At 47.5% G+C, this 19990-nt stretch overlaps 1 protein-coding gene across 1 annotated transcript in view; it reads right to left on the reverse strand.

Moving 5' to 3' along the window:
• The window catches only part of LOC120933439 (complement C3-like), a 235993-nt gene that overhangs the window by 183013 nt on the left and 32990 nt on the right, over positions 1 to 19990 (reverse strand). The window contains exons 11-12 of the mRNA XM_040346656.1: positions 12087 to 12233; positions 8788 to 9000 (exon numbers count right to left, since the gene is read on the reverse strand). Of these exons, the coding sequence (XP_040202590.1) occupies positions 8788 to 9000; positions 12087 to 12233 (360 nt within the window). The remainder of the gene's footprint in view (positions 1 to 8787; positions 9001 to 12086; positions 12234 to 19990) is intronic.

Raw genomic sequence — 19990 nt, forward strand, 5'->3', positions numbered from 1 at the left:
ATTCTTGGTCCAACAAGATTTAGGCAGGGCATTCCCTGCCTTACAGTAGATTTTACAAAGGGTCAGGGACGGTCGTGACATCATTGACCTAATATGGCCACATGGCCATTTAATGTTAGGGTCATTGAAATAATATGGCCATGTAACAATGTTAAATCAATGATGTCACAAGCATCTCTGCACCTTTGTAACTTCAGGTGTTGGGTAGGAAATTCTCATGTTTGGGTCTGAAGCCAGCCGTCATTCTTGGTGCAATGAAATGCTAGTGGGGGACTCCATGCCCAACAGCTGATTTTACAAAGGGGTGAGGATGCCCATGACATCATTGACCTCATTGACTGCTTGGTCATATTAGGTTAATGACACTGGTATGATATGGTCATGTGGCCATATGAGGTTGATGCAGTCATGAGCATTCCCACCCCTTTGTGTATAGGTAATAAGGAAGAGTATGAGCCTTAAAGCGACTCTGGAGCTCCAGTCCAGAGAAAATGTAATTGGCAAGCAGGAGAAAGCAGTGGTGCAGTGAGTAGCACTTTCGCCTAGCAGCAAAAGGGTTGCTTGTTCGAATCCCGACCACAACACCATCTGCCTGGAGTTTGCATGTTCTCCCTGTGCCTATGTGGGTTTCCTCCCACACTCCAAAGACATGCTGGTAGGTAAATTGGATCTGGTCCAAAATTGGCCCAGTACATATATGTATATCTGTGTGTCCCAAGCGTGTCACGATTCTACAGGGTAAAATGACCGCACCAGCCAAGCAGACACTGGCTGGAAAAAGCGCCCAGAGGCGATTCAGTTCGCATGAGTAGTGCTATACAATTCATTCATTCATCCTCTCTCAGTGTTCATGTGACAGTACAATATGTGTATGGTTAAAGAAAATGTCCTTCTTGGTGCTGAAAAATCTTATGCTGAAAACATGTTGTAAAGACCTTCCAAGCTCTAATAAAACCATGGTGATCTTCCCTCCCCTATTCCACTCAATACGATCTCTGCTAATACAATGGAAAAAGCACCATATTTCTCTACTTGGTCGGATTGCCTCAGTTAAAATGATGATACTCCCAAAGCTCCTTTATCCTTTTCCAAACACTACCCGTCTGTCATGAATTATCTCGGCCACCAGAGGGCGCTAGCGGCGCATCGGCACGCGCAATGCGCGCGCAACCACGGCATCGCGCTCGTGCACGCGCGCACCGGCGGTAACGGCGCACGGGAGCGCGCATCGGCGGTAACGGCGCGCGGGCACGTGCATGCGTCTATTTGGCGCCAAAACAACCTACTTAAAGTGTCCTGGAAGCCTGGCCCCTTGCTGTCCGGTCTGCAGCGTTTCCTGAGACCACCTGTACCTGTACCTGTACCTGTACCAACTACTCCTGCTTGATCCAGATCCTGATACCCGGCTTGTCTCCGTTGTTCCTGTCTTCCGCCTGCCCTGACCTCGGCTTGCTCTGACCATCCTTCTGCCTGACCCCTGGTACTCCGCTGACCGTCTGTTGCCGACCCGGCTAGTCGACCTCTCTGTTACCTGGGCCTCTCCTGTTACCAGTCCGGCTGCTCCTGCCTGTCCAGTCTTCTGGGACCCTGTCCAGTCTTCTGGGACCTGCTGCGGCCAGACTTTCAGAATACCTTCCTTTCCGGCTTGCCTGCTGTTCCAGTGCTCCTGCATCCAGGCTGCTACTTACCAGCCTGCACCTGCCTTTCAGAGACTTCCTCGGACTCCGCAGAAGCTCCATCCGGCCCCTGCACCAGCGTCATCCCTGGCGCTTGTGCGACTCTGCATTCCCGCTCCCCCTGTCTACTCTACCAGGGGTCCGGGATCAGAGGAGCAACAGCAGCCACTTCCTGCACGTCGGGCTCATCCTTAAGGTACGTGACAGTACCGGACAGCCATGTCCGAGCCCGCGCAGGGAGTGGATCCGATGCAGGAACTCTGCCGCCATTTGGAAGGACTAACCCAGGCCGTCCGAACCCTGCAAGAAGGTTACACACGTCTGGAAAATCGGGTCCAAGCCTTGTCCACTCCTGCCACAGCCTCTGCGACTTCAGGGGCATCCGCTTCGCCATCAGTAATAATGCTGCCACCTGAACCTAAAGTTCCCATGCCCGAGAGGTTTGCGGGAGAACGTAACAAATTCCGAGCCTTCCGCAACGCTTGCGAATTATACTTCGCCCTCCAACCCCGGACTTTCTCTCTGGAAGCTACTAAGGTGGGCTTCGTCGTTTCGCTACTGTCTGGCGAACCGCAAACCTGGGCTCATCGCCTCATGGAGATCAAGGATGAATCACTTGACAACTTAACCGCCTTTTTCCAGGCTATGTCTCTGCTTTATGAGGACCCGCATCAGACCGCCACTGCAGAAGCCGCATTACATGCTCTACAACAGGGTCGTAGACCCGCCGAAGACTATGTGTCCGAATTCCGCAAATGGTGTTCTGACACAACCTGGAACGACTCGGCTCTCTGCTACCAGTTTCGCCTTGGCCTGTCCGAACCGCTAAAGGATGAGCTGGCCCGGGTAGGAGTTCCTGGGACCCTGGACGCTTTAATCAACTTGACCATCCAGATCGATCGGCGCCTGAGGGAGCGCAGGACTGAAAGGACCACTGCCCCATCCCGTCCGGTCTGGATGATGCCACGGGTACCTTCCACGTTCAATCCACCTCTACCAGCGCCCACAGCCTCTTCTACCCCTGATAATTCAGAGCCTATGCAGCTAGGCCTCCTTCGCCCTTCACTTACTCCGGAGGAACGACAACGCCGTAGGGCCAACAACCTGTGCCTGTACTGCGGGGAGTCCGGACACTACGTGAGGACCTGTCCTGCCAAGCTGCGTAAGTGTCAATCCTTGTCGTCTGTATCCCTACCTGTCCGTCCAAGCAATTCCACTCATCTGGCTATCCTTGTTTTATTTCAGCTTCCAGGAAGAACTATACAAACCAGCGCCATTATTGATTCAGGAGCCTGTAGCTGCTTTTTGGATCAATCATTTGCCTTCAGATATCAGATTCCTCTCCGCCCCAGGTCTACTGGACTTTCTGTGTACTTAGCAGACGGCTCGGTGTTAAAATCTGGTCCCGTCACCCAGGAGACCCAGCCTCTTGCCACCACCATTGCCGATAACCACCACGAACTCTTATGCTTGGATGTGATCAACTCCCCTCTGTTCCCTGTCATACTGGGAGTACCATGGCTCCAAGTCCACAACCCCCAGATTGACTGGGCCACTGGTAAAATTGACTTCAACTCTCCATTCTGCCGACAGCATTGCCTGCAACTACCGTCTCCACCCCTGCCATTACTCTGTTCGGACTCTGACATTGAGACTCGTCAATCCGTCCCAGAAATTTATCATGACTATCTGGATGTTTTCAGCAAAAAGGGGGCCGAGACCCTCCCACCCCACAGGGCCTATGATTGCCCCATCGAACTCCTTCCTGGTGCCGAAGTCCCCTTCGGAAGGATCTTCCCCTTAACCGGACTTGAACTTGAGACCCTGAAAACCTATATCGATGACAGCTTGAGGAGGGGGTTCATCCGTGCCTCCACGTCACCCGCGGGTGCAGGCATCTTTTTTGTTGAAAAGAAAGACCATTCCCTTCGCCCCTGTGTGGACTACCGGGAACTCAACAAAATAACTATTAAAAACAGATACCCTCTTCCCTTGGTACCCGAACTATTTCAGCGTCTGGGGTCCGCGGTCATTTTTACTAAATTGGACCTCCGAGGGGCCTACAACCTTGTCCGCATACGCGAAGGCGACGAGTGGAAGACCGCCTTCCGTACCCGTTTCGGGCACTTTGAATATCTAGTCATGCCCTTTGGGCTCTGTAATGCTCCGGCAACATTCCAACATTTTGTCAATGACATTTTTAGAGATTATCTGGACCTCTTTGTGATTGTCTATCTGGATGATATCCTAATCTTCTCCCCTTCCCTAGAGAAACACCGTGTACATGTGAGGAAGGTGCTTGAACGTCTCCGTATCCACGGACTGTACGCAAAACCCAGCAAATGCGAGTTCGAGCGCTCCAGTATACAGTTTCTGGGACTTATCATCTCTGTAAGGGGCGTTGAGATGGATCCTCAGAAAGTTTCCGCAATACTTGACTGGCCAGCTCCGACTGACAGAAAAGGTGTTCAGCGATTCGTCGGGTTTGCGAATTTTTATAGGAAGTTCATCAAAGCCTTTTCCAACATCATTTCTCCTATAACGGACTTGACTAAACTGTCTGCTCGGTTTTGCTGGACACCGGAGGCCCAAGCAGCCTTCGAAACCCTGAAAGGCTTGTTCACCTCGGCATCCATTCTGAGACATCCCGACGCAAGCCTGCCCTACATCCTTGAAGTGGATGCATCTGAAACCGCGGTTGGAGCAGTCCTCTCTCAGAGGCAGGGTCCCAAGGCATTGCTATATCCCGTCGCTTACTTTTCTCGTAAACTATCTGAAGCAGAAAAAAATTACGATGTTGGAGACCGAGAGCTGTTGGCGATAAAAGCCGCCTTGGAGGAGTGGCGGTACCTCCTGGAAGGAGCAGCGCACCCGATTTTGATTTTTACAGATCACAAAAACCTGGAGTACCTAAAAGTAGCCAAGAGACTTAGACCACGCCAGGCCAGGTGGGCACTTTTTTTTACAAGGTTTTCATTCCACATCACGTACAGGCCAGGGTCGAAAAATGTCAAACCGGATGCTCTTTCCCGCATGTACGCCAGTTCGGAGCCTCCCAACCCTCCGGATACTATTCTGTCTTCAGGGAACTTTTTGCTACTACAAAGAGACTTGGTACCCCAGATCAGGCAGGCATCCGCTGACATTTCTTCTCCACCTGATCCGGAGCTACAATCCAGGGACGGTCTGCTATGGTACCGGGATAAGATCTTCGTACCCGAGGGGCTGCGAGTTAATGTTCTGGGCTCCTGTCATGACCACAAGCTGGCTGGGCACTTTGGGATACAAAAGACCGCTGAACTTCTGCAACGCACCTTTTGGTGGCCCCAACTTCTAAAGGACTGCAAAGATTATGTGGAATCGTGCACTACGTGCATTCGAAACAAGGGGAGTAAACTCAGAGCCTGGGGACTCCTTAAACCATTACCCGTACCGGAAAGGCCTTGGAGAAGGATCTCCATGGACTTCATCGTGGAACTTCCCCCATCGGAGGGCTTCACCACTATCTTTGTGGTAGTGGACAGGCTGTCTAAGATGGCACACTTTGTCCCCTTAAAGGGCACACCCTCGGCTCCAGAGACGGCTAAAGCCTTCATCAGAGAAATTGTCAGACTCCACGGTGTTCCTGCGGATATTGTGTCCGACCGTGGAGTACAGTTCACATCTAGGTTTTGGAGGGCACTTTGCAGCAGTCTCGAGATCGGCCTATCGTTTTCCTCAGCATACCACCCACAGTCAAATGGGCAGACGGAGAGGACGAATCAGACCCTTGAACAGTATCTCCGCTGCTTCTCGTCCTTTTCGCAAGAAGACTGGGTTTCTCTGCTGCCCTTGGCGGAGTTCGCCTATAATAATTCCATCCATTCGGCCACCAAACAGTCTCCTTTTTTTGCCAACTATGGGTTCCACCCACTGTTCCTCTCTAATTCTGTTCCGGAAAGTACGGTACCCGCCGTTCAAGACACCTTGGATTTCTTTAACTCAAATAACAGGATCCTGCAGGAAACCATGACCCAAACACAGGAACGTAATAAGGAAATCTTTGACAGGAGAAGAAGGGGGGAACTCAACTTAGTACCCGGAACTAAAGTTTACTTGTCCACTTTGAACTTAAGGCTTGCATGCCCTACGAAGAAGCTGGGTCCTAAATTCGTGGGTCCCTTTGCTGTCAAGAGAAGGATAAACGAGGTGGCCTACGAACTTGACTTACCAGAGTCCTTTCGAATCCACCCGGTGTTTCACGTGGCCCTGCTCAAACCGGACGTCCCCAACTCCTTCCCTGGACGGGATACCGATCCCCCAGAACCAGTATTAGTCGACGGTGAGGAGGAATTTGAGGTGGAATCTATCCTGGATTGCAGGAAGAGACGCAACCAAATTCAGTTCCTCGTTAAATGGAAGGGGTATGGGCCAGAGGAAAATTCATGGGAACCGGAGGACAACATACACGCCGAAAGACTAATTCAGTTGTTTAAAGACTCTCACCCGCTGAAGATGACTCAGTTGGGCATCCGGAGGCTGCCCCTTGGGGGGGGGCAATGTCATGAATTATCTCGGCCACCAGAGGGCGCTAGCGGCGCATCGGCACGCGCAATGCGCGCGCAACCACGGCATCGCGCTCGTGCACGCGCGCACCGGCGGTAACGGCGCACGGGAGCGCGCATCGGCGGTAACGGCGCGCGGGCACGTGCATGCGTCTATTTGGCGCCAAAACAACCTACTTAAAGTGTCCTGGAAGCCTGGCCCCTTGCTGTCCGGTCTGCAGCGTTTCCTGAGACCACCTGTACCTGTACCTGTACCTGTACCAACTACTCCTGCTTGATCCAGATCCTGATACCCGGCTTGTCTCCGTTGTTCCTGTCTTCCGCCTGCCCTGACCTCGGCTTGCTCTGACCATCCTTCTGCCTGACCCCTGGTACTCCGCTGACCGTCTGTTGCCGACCCGGCTAGTCGACCTCTCTGTTACCTGGGCCTCTCCTGTTACCAGTCCGGCTGCTCCTGCCTGTCCAGTCTTCTGGGACCCTGTCCAGTCTTCTGGGACCTGCTGCGGCCAGACTTTCAGAATACCTTCCTTTCCGGCTTGCCTGCTGTTCCAGTGCTCCTGCATCCAGGCTGCTACTTACCAGCCTGCACCTGCCTTTCAGAGACTTCCTCGGACTCCGCAGAAGCTCCATCCGGCCCCTGCACCAGCGTCATCCCTGGCGCTTGTGCGACTCTGCATTCCCGCTCCCCCTGTCTACTCTACCAGGGGTCCGGGATCAGAGGAGCAACAGCAGCCACTTCCTGCACGTCGGGCTCATCCTTAAGGTACGTGACACCGTCCCTGTCCCTTATAAACACCTGAGAAAACTCCAATTTGATCAAATTAAATTTACCTGGAAACACAAACGACATAGGATACCCCAAACGGTACTAATGGCAGCGCGTTTGGACGGGGGCCTTGCGTTTCCCAACCTCGTTAAATATTATCAGGCTGCCCAACTTCGCGCAATAGCTTCGTGGTTCACCCAACGGTCCTACAACAAGTGGACGGAGATTGAAAAACTTTGGCTGGCCCAGGCTCACCCAAATAACTTACTTTGGAGCGCGGATGCGGAGGTTCCCCCTGAACGCGTACTGGGATCTATGTCTCAGCTTCGACGACTCTTGCGCAGGTTGTCGCGACCATTTGGGTTGTCCTTAGAACGCTCGCTCCTGACCTCATTCGTTTGTAATCCTAAGGTGCCTAATAGCCTCACTCACCAAATGTCTCATCCGTGGACATCCCGGAATTTATTTCATTTTGGGAACCTAGTGGACCCCCTATCATGCAAATTACTGCCCTTTTCTAGCCTTCAAACTAAATTTGACCTTCCTCACCAGGTGTTCTATAGCTACTTGCAAATTCGCCACTACGTCCTGTCCATAGCACCTGACCTGCAATTCAATCCCCCCCCCCCGGCTCCCTTTGAAACTTTGGTCCTGGCTGTCTCTGCCCAGAAAGGCCTGATTTCCGACATCTACAAAATATTAAATGCCTACCCCCTAGAATCCCAAGGCAAACACTCCTATATGGTCCAGTGGGAAAAAACCCTCAATGAGGTAATACCCTTAGAGCAATGGTGGATAATATGGTCCCAGGCGGCAAAGAGCTCACTCTGCACATTATATAAGGAAAATATATAAAGTCCTTCTCTTCTGGTATATGACTCCAGATGTGCTTCACGCCATATACCCCACTAGTTCTGATCGTTGTTGACGTTGTCAGAAGGACAGGGGCTCCCTCTTTCACATCTATTGGAGTTACTCGTTAATCGCACCCTACTGGACCGCGGTCCAGCAATTGTTGGTCTGTCTACTGGACACATCGGTCCCCATGACCCTCAAATTCTTCTTATTAGGCCTATCACTTCTGATAATCCCCACACCCTACACAAATTAGTATGCCATATCCTCACAGCTGCCCGCTGTCTCATAGCCCTAAATTGGAAAGACCGCTTTCCCCCTACCCCTGAGGCTTTGTATGCCAGAATCGAGGATGTGGAGCTGATGGAGAGAATAACTGCCAAGATACGGGACAAAATGGAAGCCCACAACATTGTCTGGGAGCCATGGCGCCTTCGGGAGGACCCACCATGACTAGGTGAATGAGCTTCCACGATGACCCCCTCTCTTTCTTTCTCTATCCCTCTTTTCTCCTCTCTATTGTGAGTACTCCTGTGACTCCCTCGATTTTTTTTATGGTTTGCATGATTCAGCATTTTCAACCTCAGATACGTGTTAGATACTGTTTAAGAGCACAACGACAGACCGTATATGTAACTACTTGAAGACTTGTAATATGCGATGATCTGTGCCTTATTTTTATCATTCCTCCCGCTATATCATATGCTCTTGTATGTTGTATGCAACTATTACCAATAAAAAGTTATTTGAGGGGAAAAAAAAAAAAAAAACATGGTGATTTTGAAAAGCCAGTTAGTTCAGCCAAAACAAAATAATACATAAATAGACAATCTTATACCAATAGTTGATCCAGAGAAAATAAAAAAACATATGAAGCATTGTTCAATTTCAATTTGCTCCAACGGGGGAAAAAATTCCTTCCTGATCCCTCCAAATAAAAACTTACCAGATATGTAAAATGCTGAACTTTGTCTTGGTCTGCAGGAGAGCTTGTCAGTATATGAAAGCTTATGAATATTTGTTTGTTCGGCTTTGCCACATTGGTATCGATAGTCAAGTGCAGATAGTTTCCCAATCCACTTTGCGGTTGGTATGGAGTTATGGTGGTTTCCGCGGAGGCCTGGAGTTTTTCATTTAGTCCCCCTATTGTTGTCTTCACCTGTTAAAAGGGGAAGTTGATTTGTCAATGAGATGATTAAATCTGGTTAAAAGGATAACACTACTTTCGCACAAAAAAATAACGTAAATAAAAAAAATGCTATATATTTATATACTGTATAAATCATGTACGATTGCTAAACAAGCAATATTGTAGTTAAAAGTTTTTAAAGGAGTTGTTTTTTTGTTTTTTTTTAAATAGCAAACATGTTATACTTCCCTTCACTGTGCAGTTTGTTTTGCACAGAGTGGCCCCGATCCTGCTGTTCTGGGGTCCCACGGCGGCTGTCCAGGCTCCTCCCCACTAAAGCTAACCCCCTCTGGGAAGCTCTTTCCTGAGGGGATTAGCTTGCGGGCGCGCTCCCGTGTCATACAGTTGGTGTCCATAGACGTCAAGTGTATGACTCGGTCCCGCCCCCCCGGCGGCCGCGTCATTGGATGTGATTGACAGCAGCGGGAGCCAATGGCTGTACTGCTATCAATCTATCCAATCAAAGGCCAGACTCAGTGGAGAAGGGGACGCCGGGGGACGCACACAGCAGGTAAACGGGGTCAGGTAAGTAAAACGGGGGGGGGGGGCTAGGGGCCCGTGACAGCAAGGTGTTTTTTCACCTTAATGCATCCTAAAACACAAACCTTTACAACCCCTTTAACTATTACCATTTCTTTTCAATCTGTGTTCTTAAAAAAAAATGTAATACAATACGGCAACCTGAAAGGCATTCTGTACACCGTCGGTGTATAGCATGACCTCAGAAATTTAATTTCCTCCTTGTGTAATTTTGTCACTGATTTTCCCAGAAGTCTACACTAAGATACAATTAAAATTTTGGTCATCCACTGCAATAAGAATTTTCAGTTTTGGTGAGATACCCTGCAACCTCTTTCATCAGAAAACTTAAAGTGCACCAGGTGATTATCATGAATCGGGCTTCCTATTCTGAATCAGGATATGGTGCCATAAATAGCTTTTCCTTCAGAGCAAAAAAAGAGTAGGTCTCTGCTGCAAAGTTTGTTAAAATCCCTACAATGTGCATTGATCACCCAGAGGTGGTGACAGACAGACAATTTGCAACCCACTGTGGCACTCAAGCAAAGGTCCAGTCTACTTTGGGTGGGTTAAATGAGCACTTTCAATGTCAACAGCTCATGTTAACTTTAATTAAGATTTTCCAACTTGTTTGTGGGGCTGATTCTCCTCATTTCTCATATTGGAGAGGAAAGAAAGTAGCAAACCACCAGTTTGACCTTTCCTGTCATTAGTAGAGTCACACTCCATTAGGAGAATTGCACTGCCGTGTGCTATTAGAGCAAGGCAAAATGTCTCAGCATCAAAACAAAGGGAGTGCAGACAGCCACAGCCTAAGTAGAAAACCCTTCCCCCTACCAGCAAGCTGCAAAGAGGAAACCTTGCTCTATGTGTTGAAGCAGCGGCCTCTCTACACAGGCCCGCCACACCCCCAAATTGAGTCAGAGCTAGAGCTGTCAAATCAAGTGACAAGCAGACTAAGGACATGGATTACTGGAACCATATCCTGTGTTCTGATGAGACCAAGATAAACTTATTTGGTTCAGATGGTGTCAAGCGTGTGTGACAACCAGGTGAGGAGTACAAAGACAAGTGTGTCTTGCCTACAGTCAAGCATGGTGGTGGGAGTGTCATGGTCTGGGGCTGCATAAGTGCTGCCGGCACTGGGGAGCTACAGATCATTTAGGGAACCATGAATGCCAACATGTACTGTGACATACTGAAGAAGAGAATGATCCCCTCTCTATGGAGACTGGACCGCAGGGCAGTATTCCAACATGATAACGACCCCAATCACACCTCCAAGATGAACACCGCCTTGCTAAAGAAGCTGAGGGTAAAGGTCATGGACTGGCCAAGAATGTCTCCAGACCTAAACCCTATTGAGCATCTATGGGGCATCCTTAAATGGAAGGTGGAGGAGCGCAAGGTCTCTAATGTAGTCATGGAGGAGTGGAAGAGGACTCCATTGGCATGTCAGATTTTGACATGTGACTGTGTCTGCGCAGCTGCTGTGTCTGCATCCAGTTCTATAGGCTGCCTGCATGCAGCTCCAAGGTGGAAGAAGAAATCAGCACCAGTCTGAATGAGCCCTTATGTATTGACATAACTACTGAATTGGCACCAACCACAGGCAGCTTAACGTGGTTGTAAACTATTTACAACCACTTTTACCTACAGGTAAGCCTAGATTAAGGCTACTGTAGGTGCTCCAAATATCTCCTAAACCTCCACGGTTTAGGAGATATTTACAATAATGATGGGTGCCGTAGACAACGGTGCAGGCGCACTTTAGAAACGGTGATCGTGCTGTTTCTAAAAGCAGCTCATGCCGTGACTGGCGGCTCCCGCGAGCGCGGGAGTGACGTCATCGCGGCTATGGCCAATCACAACGCCCGAAGCCACGATGCCCAGAGGTAACACCCGGGAATGATGTCAGCTGCCCGAGCTGTGTACGAGGATGGCTGCAGGGGCTTCGATCTGAGGTGAGTATTACATAATGAGCTGGTATGCTATGCATACCAGCTCATTATGCCTTGGTCTTGCAGGTGTTATTTTTATGTATTTATTTTGAAAAGTGGGTTTTCAACGACTTTAACTCTTCAGTATAACACAGAAATTGAATCCAATGCAATTGTACTTCATATTATTGCAGTATATAGCATGTTTTTTTTTCCCCCCAGTCTATTGAAGTTTAAGACAATATGACTTTCCTAAGCAAAGAGCTAACACTGACTGGAGGAATATGGAAGAAACATAGAGGGTCAAGTTAGGCTTGAACTTACTAGCACTAAACAGAAGGGGAGGAAAGAGGGAGATACCAAATCACATAAGTAAACTAATTGTAGAGACCTAAAACCATCACAATATGTCAGCATACTACAGAACAATAGAAACCTGATGCAGTTCAATTAAGCACAGACAAATATATATAAGTGGAAGAAAACAGACCTATTCAAGCAATCTATTTATATGAATGGGTGTACTGATTAATATACCAGTTGTCGACAATGGCAACCTTTGTACTTCCCTAAGGGCAATTTTCCTCCAAAACGTACCGTTATTTTCAAAGGCGTTCTATTTGAACCGGTGTTTACTATCAACTTAGATGTTCCATCTTCCTCAGTAACACCTTGGCCGCTTCCTGGGTTGACCACTACTGGAATTTTATTTGCTGGTGAGCCATCTGGGTTTGTAACCAACACCTAAAAGAGAAGAAAAAATCATTCCTGGTGCATTAACCTTTACCTGAAATGTCTAGAATGGAAAAAGAAGGATGGGAGGTTTCAGGCCAACTTGTGTTCAAATCTGTCATAATTTGGTTTGTTTTGCATTGCTGGTTCTCAAGCCCTTATCTATAGAAGCTCAAGCTATGCCTTCCATATCAAAGCTTGAGGCCCCGTACACACAACCAAGTTTCTAGGCAGAATTCAGCCAGAAACTCGATCGGAGCTGAATTCTGCCGAGAAACCCGGCCGTGTGTACACTTTCGGCCGAGGAAGCCGACGAGTTCCTCGTCGAGCCACATAGAGAACATGTTCTCTATTTCCTCGTTGTTCAACGAGGAAAGTTGGCTCGCCGAGATCCTCGGCGGCTTCACACAGAACTCGACGAGCAAAACGATGAGTTTTGCCCGTCGAGTTCCTCGGACATGTGTACGGGGCCTGAAACACTTCTATGCAAATAATTTTCTAGCAAGCCACTGGTCTTCTGTCTTCACACATTGCTATCCCTGTCAAAATTTAGTATTTCTTATATTGCTGCCCCACAATCCTTTTTCTAAGTAAAGGTAGGTAGAATGGAGTGTGAATGTGAATGTGCTTTGGAAGATGAGTTTTTAATCTTTAATTGAGAGTAGCAACAAGTAATCAAATCAATGTGTTCCTGGTGAACAAAAATTCCCCCTTTTGTTAGTGCTGTTGCTGCATACTAATTGCCAGGGCCGGACTTACCATTTGGCTTGACTGGGCTCAAGCCCATGGGCCCCGCCCAATAGGGGGCCCCCTTTTTTATTGTTTTTTTGTTAGGGGTACGGAGGTCCCCAGGGCCCCGGACGGCTGCCCCCTTTTATTATTTATTTTTTATTAAAAAAAGTTTTATTTATATATATATATATATATATTTATATATATATATATATATATATATATATATATACATATTTATTATTATTATTATTATTAAAGGGCCCAGAGGTCTCCAGGGCCCCCGGATGGCAACCCCCCTTTTTTTATTTTTTTTTATTCTCAATTTCAGGTGGCAGCAACCAGGCCCGGATTGGCCAATCGGGAGAACCGGGATATATCCCGGTGGGCTGGTCGGGTTGCGGGCCGGGGTTGCGGGCCGGTGAACCGTCTGTTAATTTACGGACAGCACGTAAATTTAACCCCCTTTTTGGGGTGTCCGTAAGGTCCATTATGGGCATCGGGTGCAGGGCTCGAGTCCTGCGGGAACGCATGGGAACGACGTCCCTCCACTTATTTTACAGCGGGAACGTCGTTCACTTTGCAGGACTCGAGCAGCTGATCCTCCCGAGCCCGTTCCTGTATGGGTGCAGTTCACCCAGGCGCCACAGGGGGCGCTCAAGCGCCAAAGTACTCCCCTCCCTCCTCCTCCTCCTCTCTATGTCAGTTTCCTGCCCAAGTCTAGAGGACCAAGCCACAGCACATGATGGGGAACGAATGCAATGCTGTTGAATGCCTCTGATGGAGGCTGCAGTGCTGAAGCTGATGGAAGGTAGGAGAAATGTGCCATCTGAGAAGTGAGTATAATTGCTCTTCTAAAGCAGTTAGCTGACAACCCTTACACTAAGCTAGCACTCTGAGTGTACCTACTAATACTGTATAATTACTTCAGATGTAATTTCTGGCACTCCACTATTTACAGTATCTATTAGTTCTGTGATTTCCCAATAGAAGAGCCCTCTCTCTGTATGTGTTTGGAGATATGATTATTCTGGTTTTCTCTCTGCATCTTTGTCTGCACTGTGGGGGGTGAGGTGGTGGTCTGTGCTAATGGATGGGGGGTGGTTTGTGGGGGTTCTTCTGTGCTAATGGAGGGGGGGGGGGGTTTGTGGGCAGTGGCGTATCCAGGGTATGGCACCTATGGGGGCCATATAAAGGGGGCGCTCCTGAGTAGCTGTGCAGCAAGGCTTTCCCTGCATAATTGTGGCTGAATAGGACCTGCAGCAGTGTGAACATCCAGGGATTGGAGAGCAAGCCGGCTGGATGTGCAGTGCACTGTGCAGCTTCAATTAAAGACTTCACCTGTCCGATCCAAATTGTGATGTCGGGTATGGGCGGGACTGCTACTCAGACCCACCCCCTCTGTCAAACAACCAGTGTAATGAAAGAGCCGGCTCACGTGCACTCCTTATCACATCCCATAACACTTCCCCAGTCCTCTCTTACACAGAGCACAGCGACCCCTCCCCTCTAGCAAGTTGTATCTAAGCCCCGCCCTCCCCTACGTTCTTTCTGGCATAGGCATCAGGTGAATGTGAGGTGAGAGGAGGATCCCTCAGAGGAGGGACTACAGGTCCCAGCATGTCAGCTGCTTTCTGACAAGGTTTGTGTGTCTGCAGCCCTGATGTTAGTGATGGCACAATAACAATGTACAGTGCTGAGGAGATCACTTCCTGTGTACTACATGCTGTGCTGGTGGGGGAATGATGTGTCAGGCTGGTTTCCCCCTCAGCTCTCTGTATGCATTAGTGGGATCTCTCATTGCAGATATTCTATCTCTCTGAAGATCTGTCCAGTGTGTGGGCTCCAGGGCCCCCTACAGGAGATCTGAGGGGATCAGGCACCTAGGGATATGTCGGTAAAGAGAACCTGTCATTGTCCAGATCAAAGTAAAAAGGTAAGTACTACAGCTGAGCGCTTCCATTGTTGACACCATCCCTGCACTCTGCTGCCGTCTGTCTGTCTGTAAGGCACTTGGTGAATGCTTTGCGCCAAGGCCCCGCCCACCATCCCTGGTGTGGGGAGACATTAAAGCTGACATTTAACTGAATTGGGTGCACACTATTATTTTTTCTTATTCAACCAGCAGGCTGGATGTTCACACTGCTGCAGGTCCTATTCAGCCAGAAGTTGACATGCATTGCTGGCTGGGACAAAGATATAAAGAGTCAGGATCAGTTAAATGTTCCCCTCCCCAGGTTTTTTTTCAGCCTTGTGTAGCCCTGCACTCACAGATCACCACTTTCACTTACTGTCCGGGTTCACACAGGTGCGATGCGGGAACCCTGCGAATCCACTGCGGGTTCCCACATCACACCCAACTCGCATGGCAGTTCACACTGCCATATATGAGCTGCTGGGGAGTGTCAATACAATGTTAATGACACCCCCATTTCAGATCGCATATCGCACTGCGAACTGTCAGTTCGGACATGAATCGTATCGCATAGGTGTGAACACTCATGCAATGCTGATTCTGGTGCGGACCAAAAAAAAAAAAAAAGGTGCTGTGTGAGTTTAGTCCGAATGTGATTGCAATTTCAGCCATGTTATCTGTAGGAGGCACAGGCCACAGGAGTACATTACTGGGGGTGAAGCCAGAGGAGGATAGTACACTGATTTGTGGGGGATGGTCTGTACCAATGGAGGGGGGTGTCTGTACTAATGGGGGGGGGAGGTTTGTGGGGGGGTCTGTCTTAATGGAGGGGGGTGGCTTGTCCTGGGGGGTCTGTACTAATGGAGGGGGCTCGGGTGGGGTCTGTACTGAGGGAGGTGGAGGGAGGGGCACCAACCCTAATGAATGAATGACTGAATCACCTCTGGGCGCTTTTTCCAGCCAGTGTCTGCTTGGCTGGTGTGGTCATTTTACCCCGTAGGATCGTGACACGCTTGGGACACACAGTCATACACACAGATATACATATATACTGCCCACTATGTTTCTTCCCCCGCCTTCATATCGGATCTTGGGTGGGAGTTCCCACACTTATTTCCCCAGGACTTGACCCCTGATCGGGTGCCCGTAAAAAAGATGGCCGCGGCGAGCCGACAATGCAACTGCGCATGCGTCGGGCGAGGCCTCCGCTCCAATGAATATTACTGGTGGAGCTGAACCAATCAGCACACTGTCGGAGTCCCGTTGTATCTGCATGGAAGATCTGTATGGGTCTCAGGTGTGTTAGGTAAGATCTAAGGGTGCCCATACATACCTAGATTATTATAAGGTTCAGCAACTATTTTTGGAACAATGGAGGCAACCAACAGCTGGTTGATTGTGAAGACAGAAATACTCATGTCTATGGTAATCGTTGTCCGACCTGCTGCAGAATCATTCCCTGCAGATCTACCATCAGTGCAGTGATCGTGCGAGGGGGTTGCATGTGTGTGTGTGCAGTGATCGGGGACATCCAACAATCACATCAAACTATATTTCTCCATTCTACATACGTTTGATTATTGCGATGATCAGTAAAGATAACACGATTACTAATTATAAAACTGGGGTAATGCACCTATAGATCTATGACTAGGTGCATCTATACAAGTTCTGGATGTGTCATCATCATACAATGTGATAAATGACTATCTATTATACATCTGTAAGCCCTTTCTCTGCATGTCATCACTATGTCCGTCTGTCATTGGCAAGTATTGGATAAGGTTTCTATCCCTTTAAATCTCTGTGTAAATAATTGTGTATATGATGTATCCTTATATATGCTGTATACTTGTATATAATTGTATCATCTGTGTTTATGTAACCTTACATATGTCTGCAAAGTCTATGGCCAGGCAGTAACTTTCCTCTGAGCATACCTACGATTAAGTGGCGTAGTTCAGCCACGCAACGCGTCAGGTGTTTGGAGAAGTGCCGTCGGTGACGTTATTTCCGCTCGCGGCCGAGAGCGGAGATTAGCTGTCTGTCATTTCATTTGTCTGTGAACCGTTTGCTGTTGCTGCTGGTGTTCAAAGATTTTAACTGTAAGTGATACTATGTGTTATTAAATGTTATTCCTACCTACTACACTATGGAGTTTTGCTTTATGCTTTATTGAGAGCGGCTGGGACCTTATGTGATGAAAATTACCTGGGACCTTATGTGATGAAAATTACCTGGGCTGCCCTGGATCCAGAGCTATCCCCTGCTGACCTTCATATTACCTAAAGGCTCTAATTAGCCTTTCATGAGGTGAGAGGCTAGTATTTACCTTCTGATTCTGCACTACTACACGGAATGGATCGTGCATTGGATTGCAGCATCATCCTCTAACCTAGCACTATTGCACTTTTTGGGAATTTTTGCATCAAGCACTTTATTATTTATTCCACGTTCACTGTGATACAATTATCCTGTTTTTTTTTTGGGACACTTTGATTACTGGAACATTATTTATTTATTTGGCACATTTAATTAGTGCACCTAACTGGAACATTATTTATTTATTATATATTTATATTTTTTAGGCACAGACTTTATAGTGCACATACTGTCATTTGGGTTCACCATTTTACTATGTTTATTTGTGGTTGCATGGATTCACTCTTACAAATGCAATTATCCACATTTTGCTTCATCATATATGATTGTGTATGAACTCAAGACTTTGAGTCATAAATATTGTTTGGATCTCATTATCTTCACACATTCCCTCCTTCACATCATAGTCATTGATGTGAGAGGAGTTTATAGAGGAATTTGGAGTGGAACACATTTTTTTGGACATTATCACACGTTGCTGTGCGTTTTTTTGCCTATTATTATAGTATTATAGTGCACGTACTGTCATTTGGGTTCACCCTTTTTACTAGGTTTATTTGTGGTTACATGGATTCACTCTTACAAATGCAATTATCCACATTTTGCTTCATCATATATGATTGTGTATGAACTCTAGACATTGAGTCATAAATATTGTTTGGATCTCATTATCTTCACACATTCCCTCCTTCACATAATAGTGTGAAGGAGGGAACGGAAGATCAGTCAGTGAAAGCAGGAACACAGAAACACAGGTCAGAGGAAATCTGAAGAACATAGCAATTATCACACACTGGGGTTTCATTTAAATAGGCAACTAAGCACATGGAAGTGTGCGCCAATGTGAGATACACCTATGTGTCAGTGCACTCTGGATATTAGACCAAGCTCGTCTGTGTGCTAGTAAATGTCTACAAGCACCCAGATAGCAAACAATTGTGTTGCAAGTTTGAAAATGACTTGCTAAGCTATTGCTAGACTTGCCAGGCTTCACAAGTTTGTTGCACAATTGCAGCAAGTCCGCATTGCATGACTCCAGATCAACTTTCTTTACAAATATTCTGCAAGTCTGCTGCAAGTTCTGGTTCAGTTATGTTGTGCAATAGTCATCCCACCACAGGGGTCACTGTGACTTTCAGAGCTCTTGCTGTAGACTCACCACTGCAATTTTGCTCTTGCTAGAAACCTGCTACGCAAATTTGCTACAGATTGCAAAAGTGTCAACTAGAACTTGTGCTTCAAGTGCTCTAAACATGTACAACTTGCCAGGAAAAAATGTGCAGCAAGTCAACAAGACTTACAATTCAACACTGCCAAAACTTTGTGTCAGGTTATCTTTGCTATCTGGCCATTAGCTGCATGGTAATTAGCATTAGCTGCACAAGAATGAACATTAGCTGTAAATTAGCATTAGTATTGGTCCTCTGACACGAATAATAAATGGAGAAAGATCCCAAACTGGTGTGTCTGTTATTCAAATATCACACGGATGGAGGTCAGTTGTGTTTATACTATGCTACCTCTGTATGCAGCAACAGCCCTGAGGAAGGGGGAGTCTTTGTTCCTGCAAAACGCGCTGGCTTGATCCTATTTGTTCTTACTCTCAATAAACAAATACAAACTCGCCTTCCAACTCATACTTACTGGATATTGGAAACTCCTTTCCACCTACTCTCACAAGTACATGCGGAAACTACCTTAAGGCGGTACCCAGAGGTAGCAGCTCAAGCCCCAAAAAATGGCCCATAACCGCCTTCTTTTTAAAGTGGTAGTAATCCCTGCAATTGTATTTTTACTTTGTTTTGTCACCTGTAAGGCAAAAGGCATAATTAGCTAGTATGCACCATATACTAGCTCATTATGAAATTCTTACCTTAGAATGAGGCGTCAGTAACTTACCTGGTCCGCGCCGAGGTAGCTGACATGTTGCCTCTGTGTGTCTTCCTGGTATCGCAGCTCCAACGCTGTGAGTGGCTAAAGCCGCAATGTCGTCACTCCCGGGGAAAAATCTTCCGGGGCTGAAGTGGTTAAAGAGGAAGTAAACTTCAATTTTTTGATTTTACATATAGGTAAGCCTATTATAAGGCTTACCTATAGATAGTGTAAATATCTCCTAAACTAGCACCGTTTAGGAGATATTTAGTTTACATGCAGCCAGTGACATCACTGGCGCATGCGCTCTGAAGGAACAGCTGCCCGTGCCGTTTCTTCAAAGCCCTGTGCCGTGAACAGTGGCTCCTACGCCCATGCACAGCAGTGACGTCACCTGGCCAGTCACAGAGACGGTGCTCACGAACCCGCAAACAAGATCGGTGAAGATGGGTGCCCCTGTAGCTCTGACTTCTCGGCGCTGAAAAAGCTTTCAGACAAGTTAAACATGTTTTAACTTAAACAAGTTAAACATATTGTGCTAGTATGCGATGCATACTAGCACATTATGCCTTTACCTTGCAGGTCAAAAAATAAAATAAAAAAATTGTCCAGCGGTTCACAATGTACACTTTTGCTGTGAGAATAGACCCTAAAATGAATGAAAATGATACAAAAGTATAAAAAAAAATGCATGCAGTGCACTCCATTGGTGGGGTCTACCCATTCTGGAGTTGGGCATTATAAATGGGATCTGAAGGACCAAATGACTAGCTCCTGTCCCCCCCATGACTAGCTCCTGGAAAGTTAGGAAACTCCTTTGCTTTGGCCTGGATTTGCAAAGAAGAGGTTCAACTTGAAGTGATATTAA

The sequence above is a fragment of the Rana temporaria genome, chromosome 3 (genome assembly GCF_905171775.1).
Source record: "Rana temporaria chromosome 3, aRanTem1.1, whole genome shotgun sequence".
NCBI classification, from domain to species: domain Eukaryota; kingdom Metazoa; phylum Chordata; class Amphibia; order Anura; family Ranidae; genus Rana; species Rana temporaria.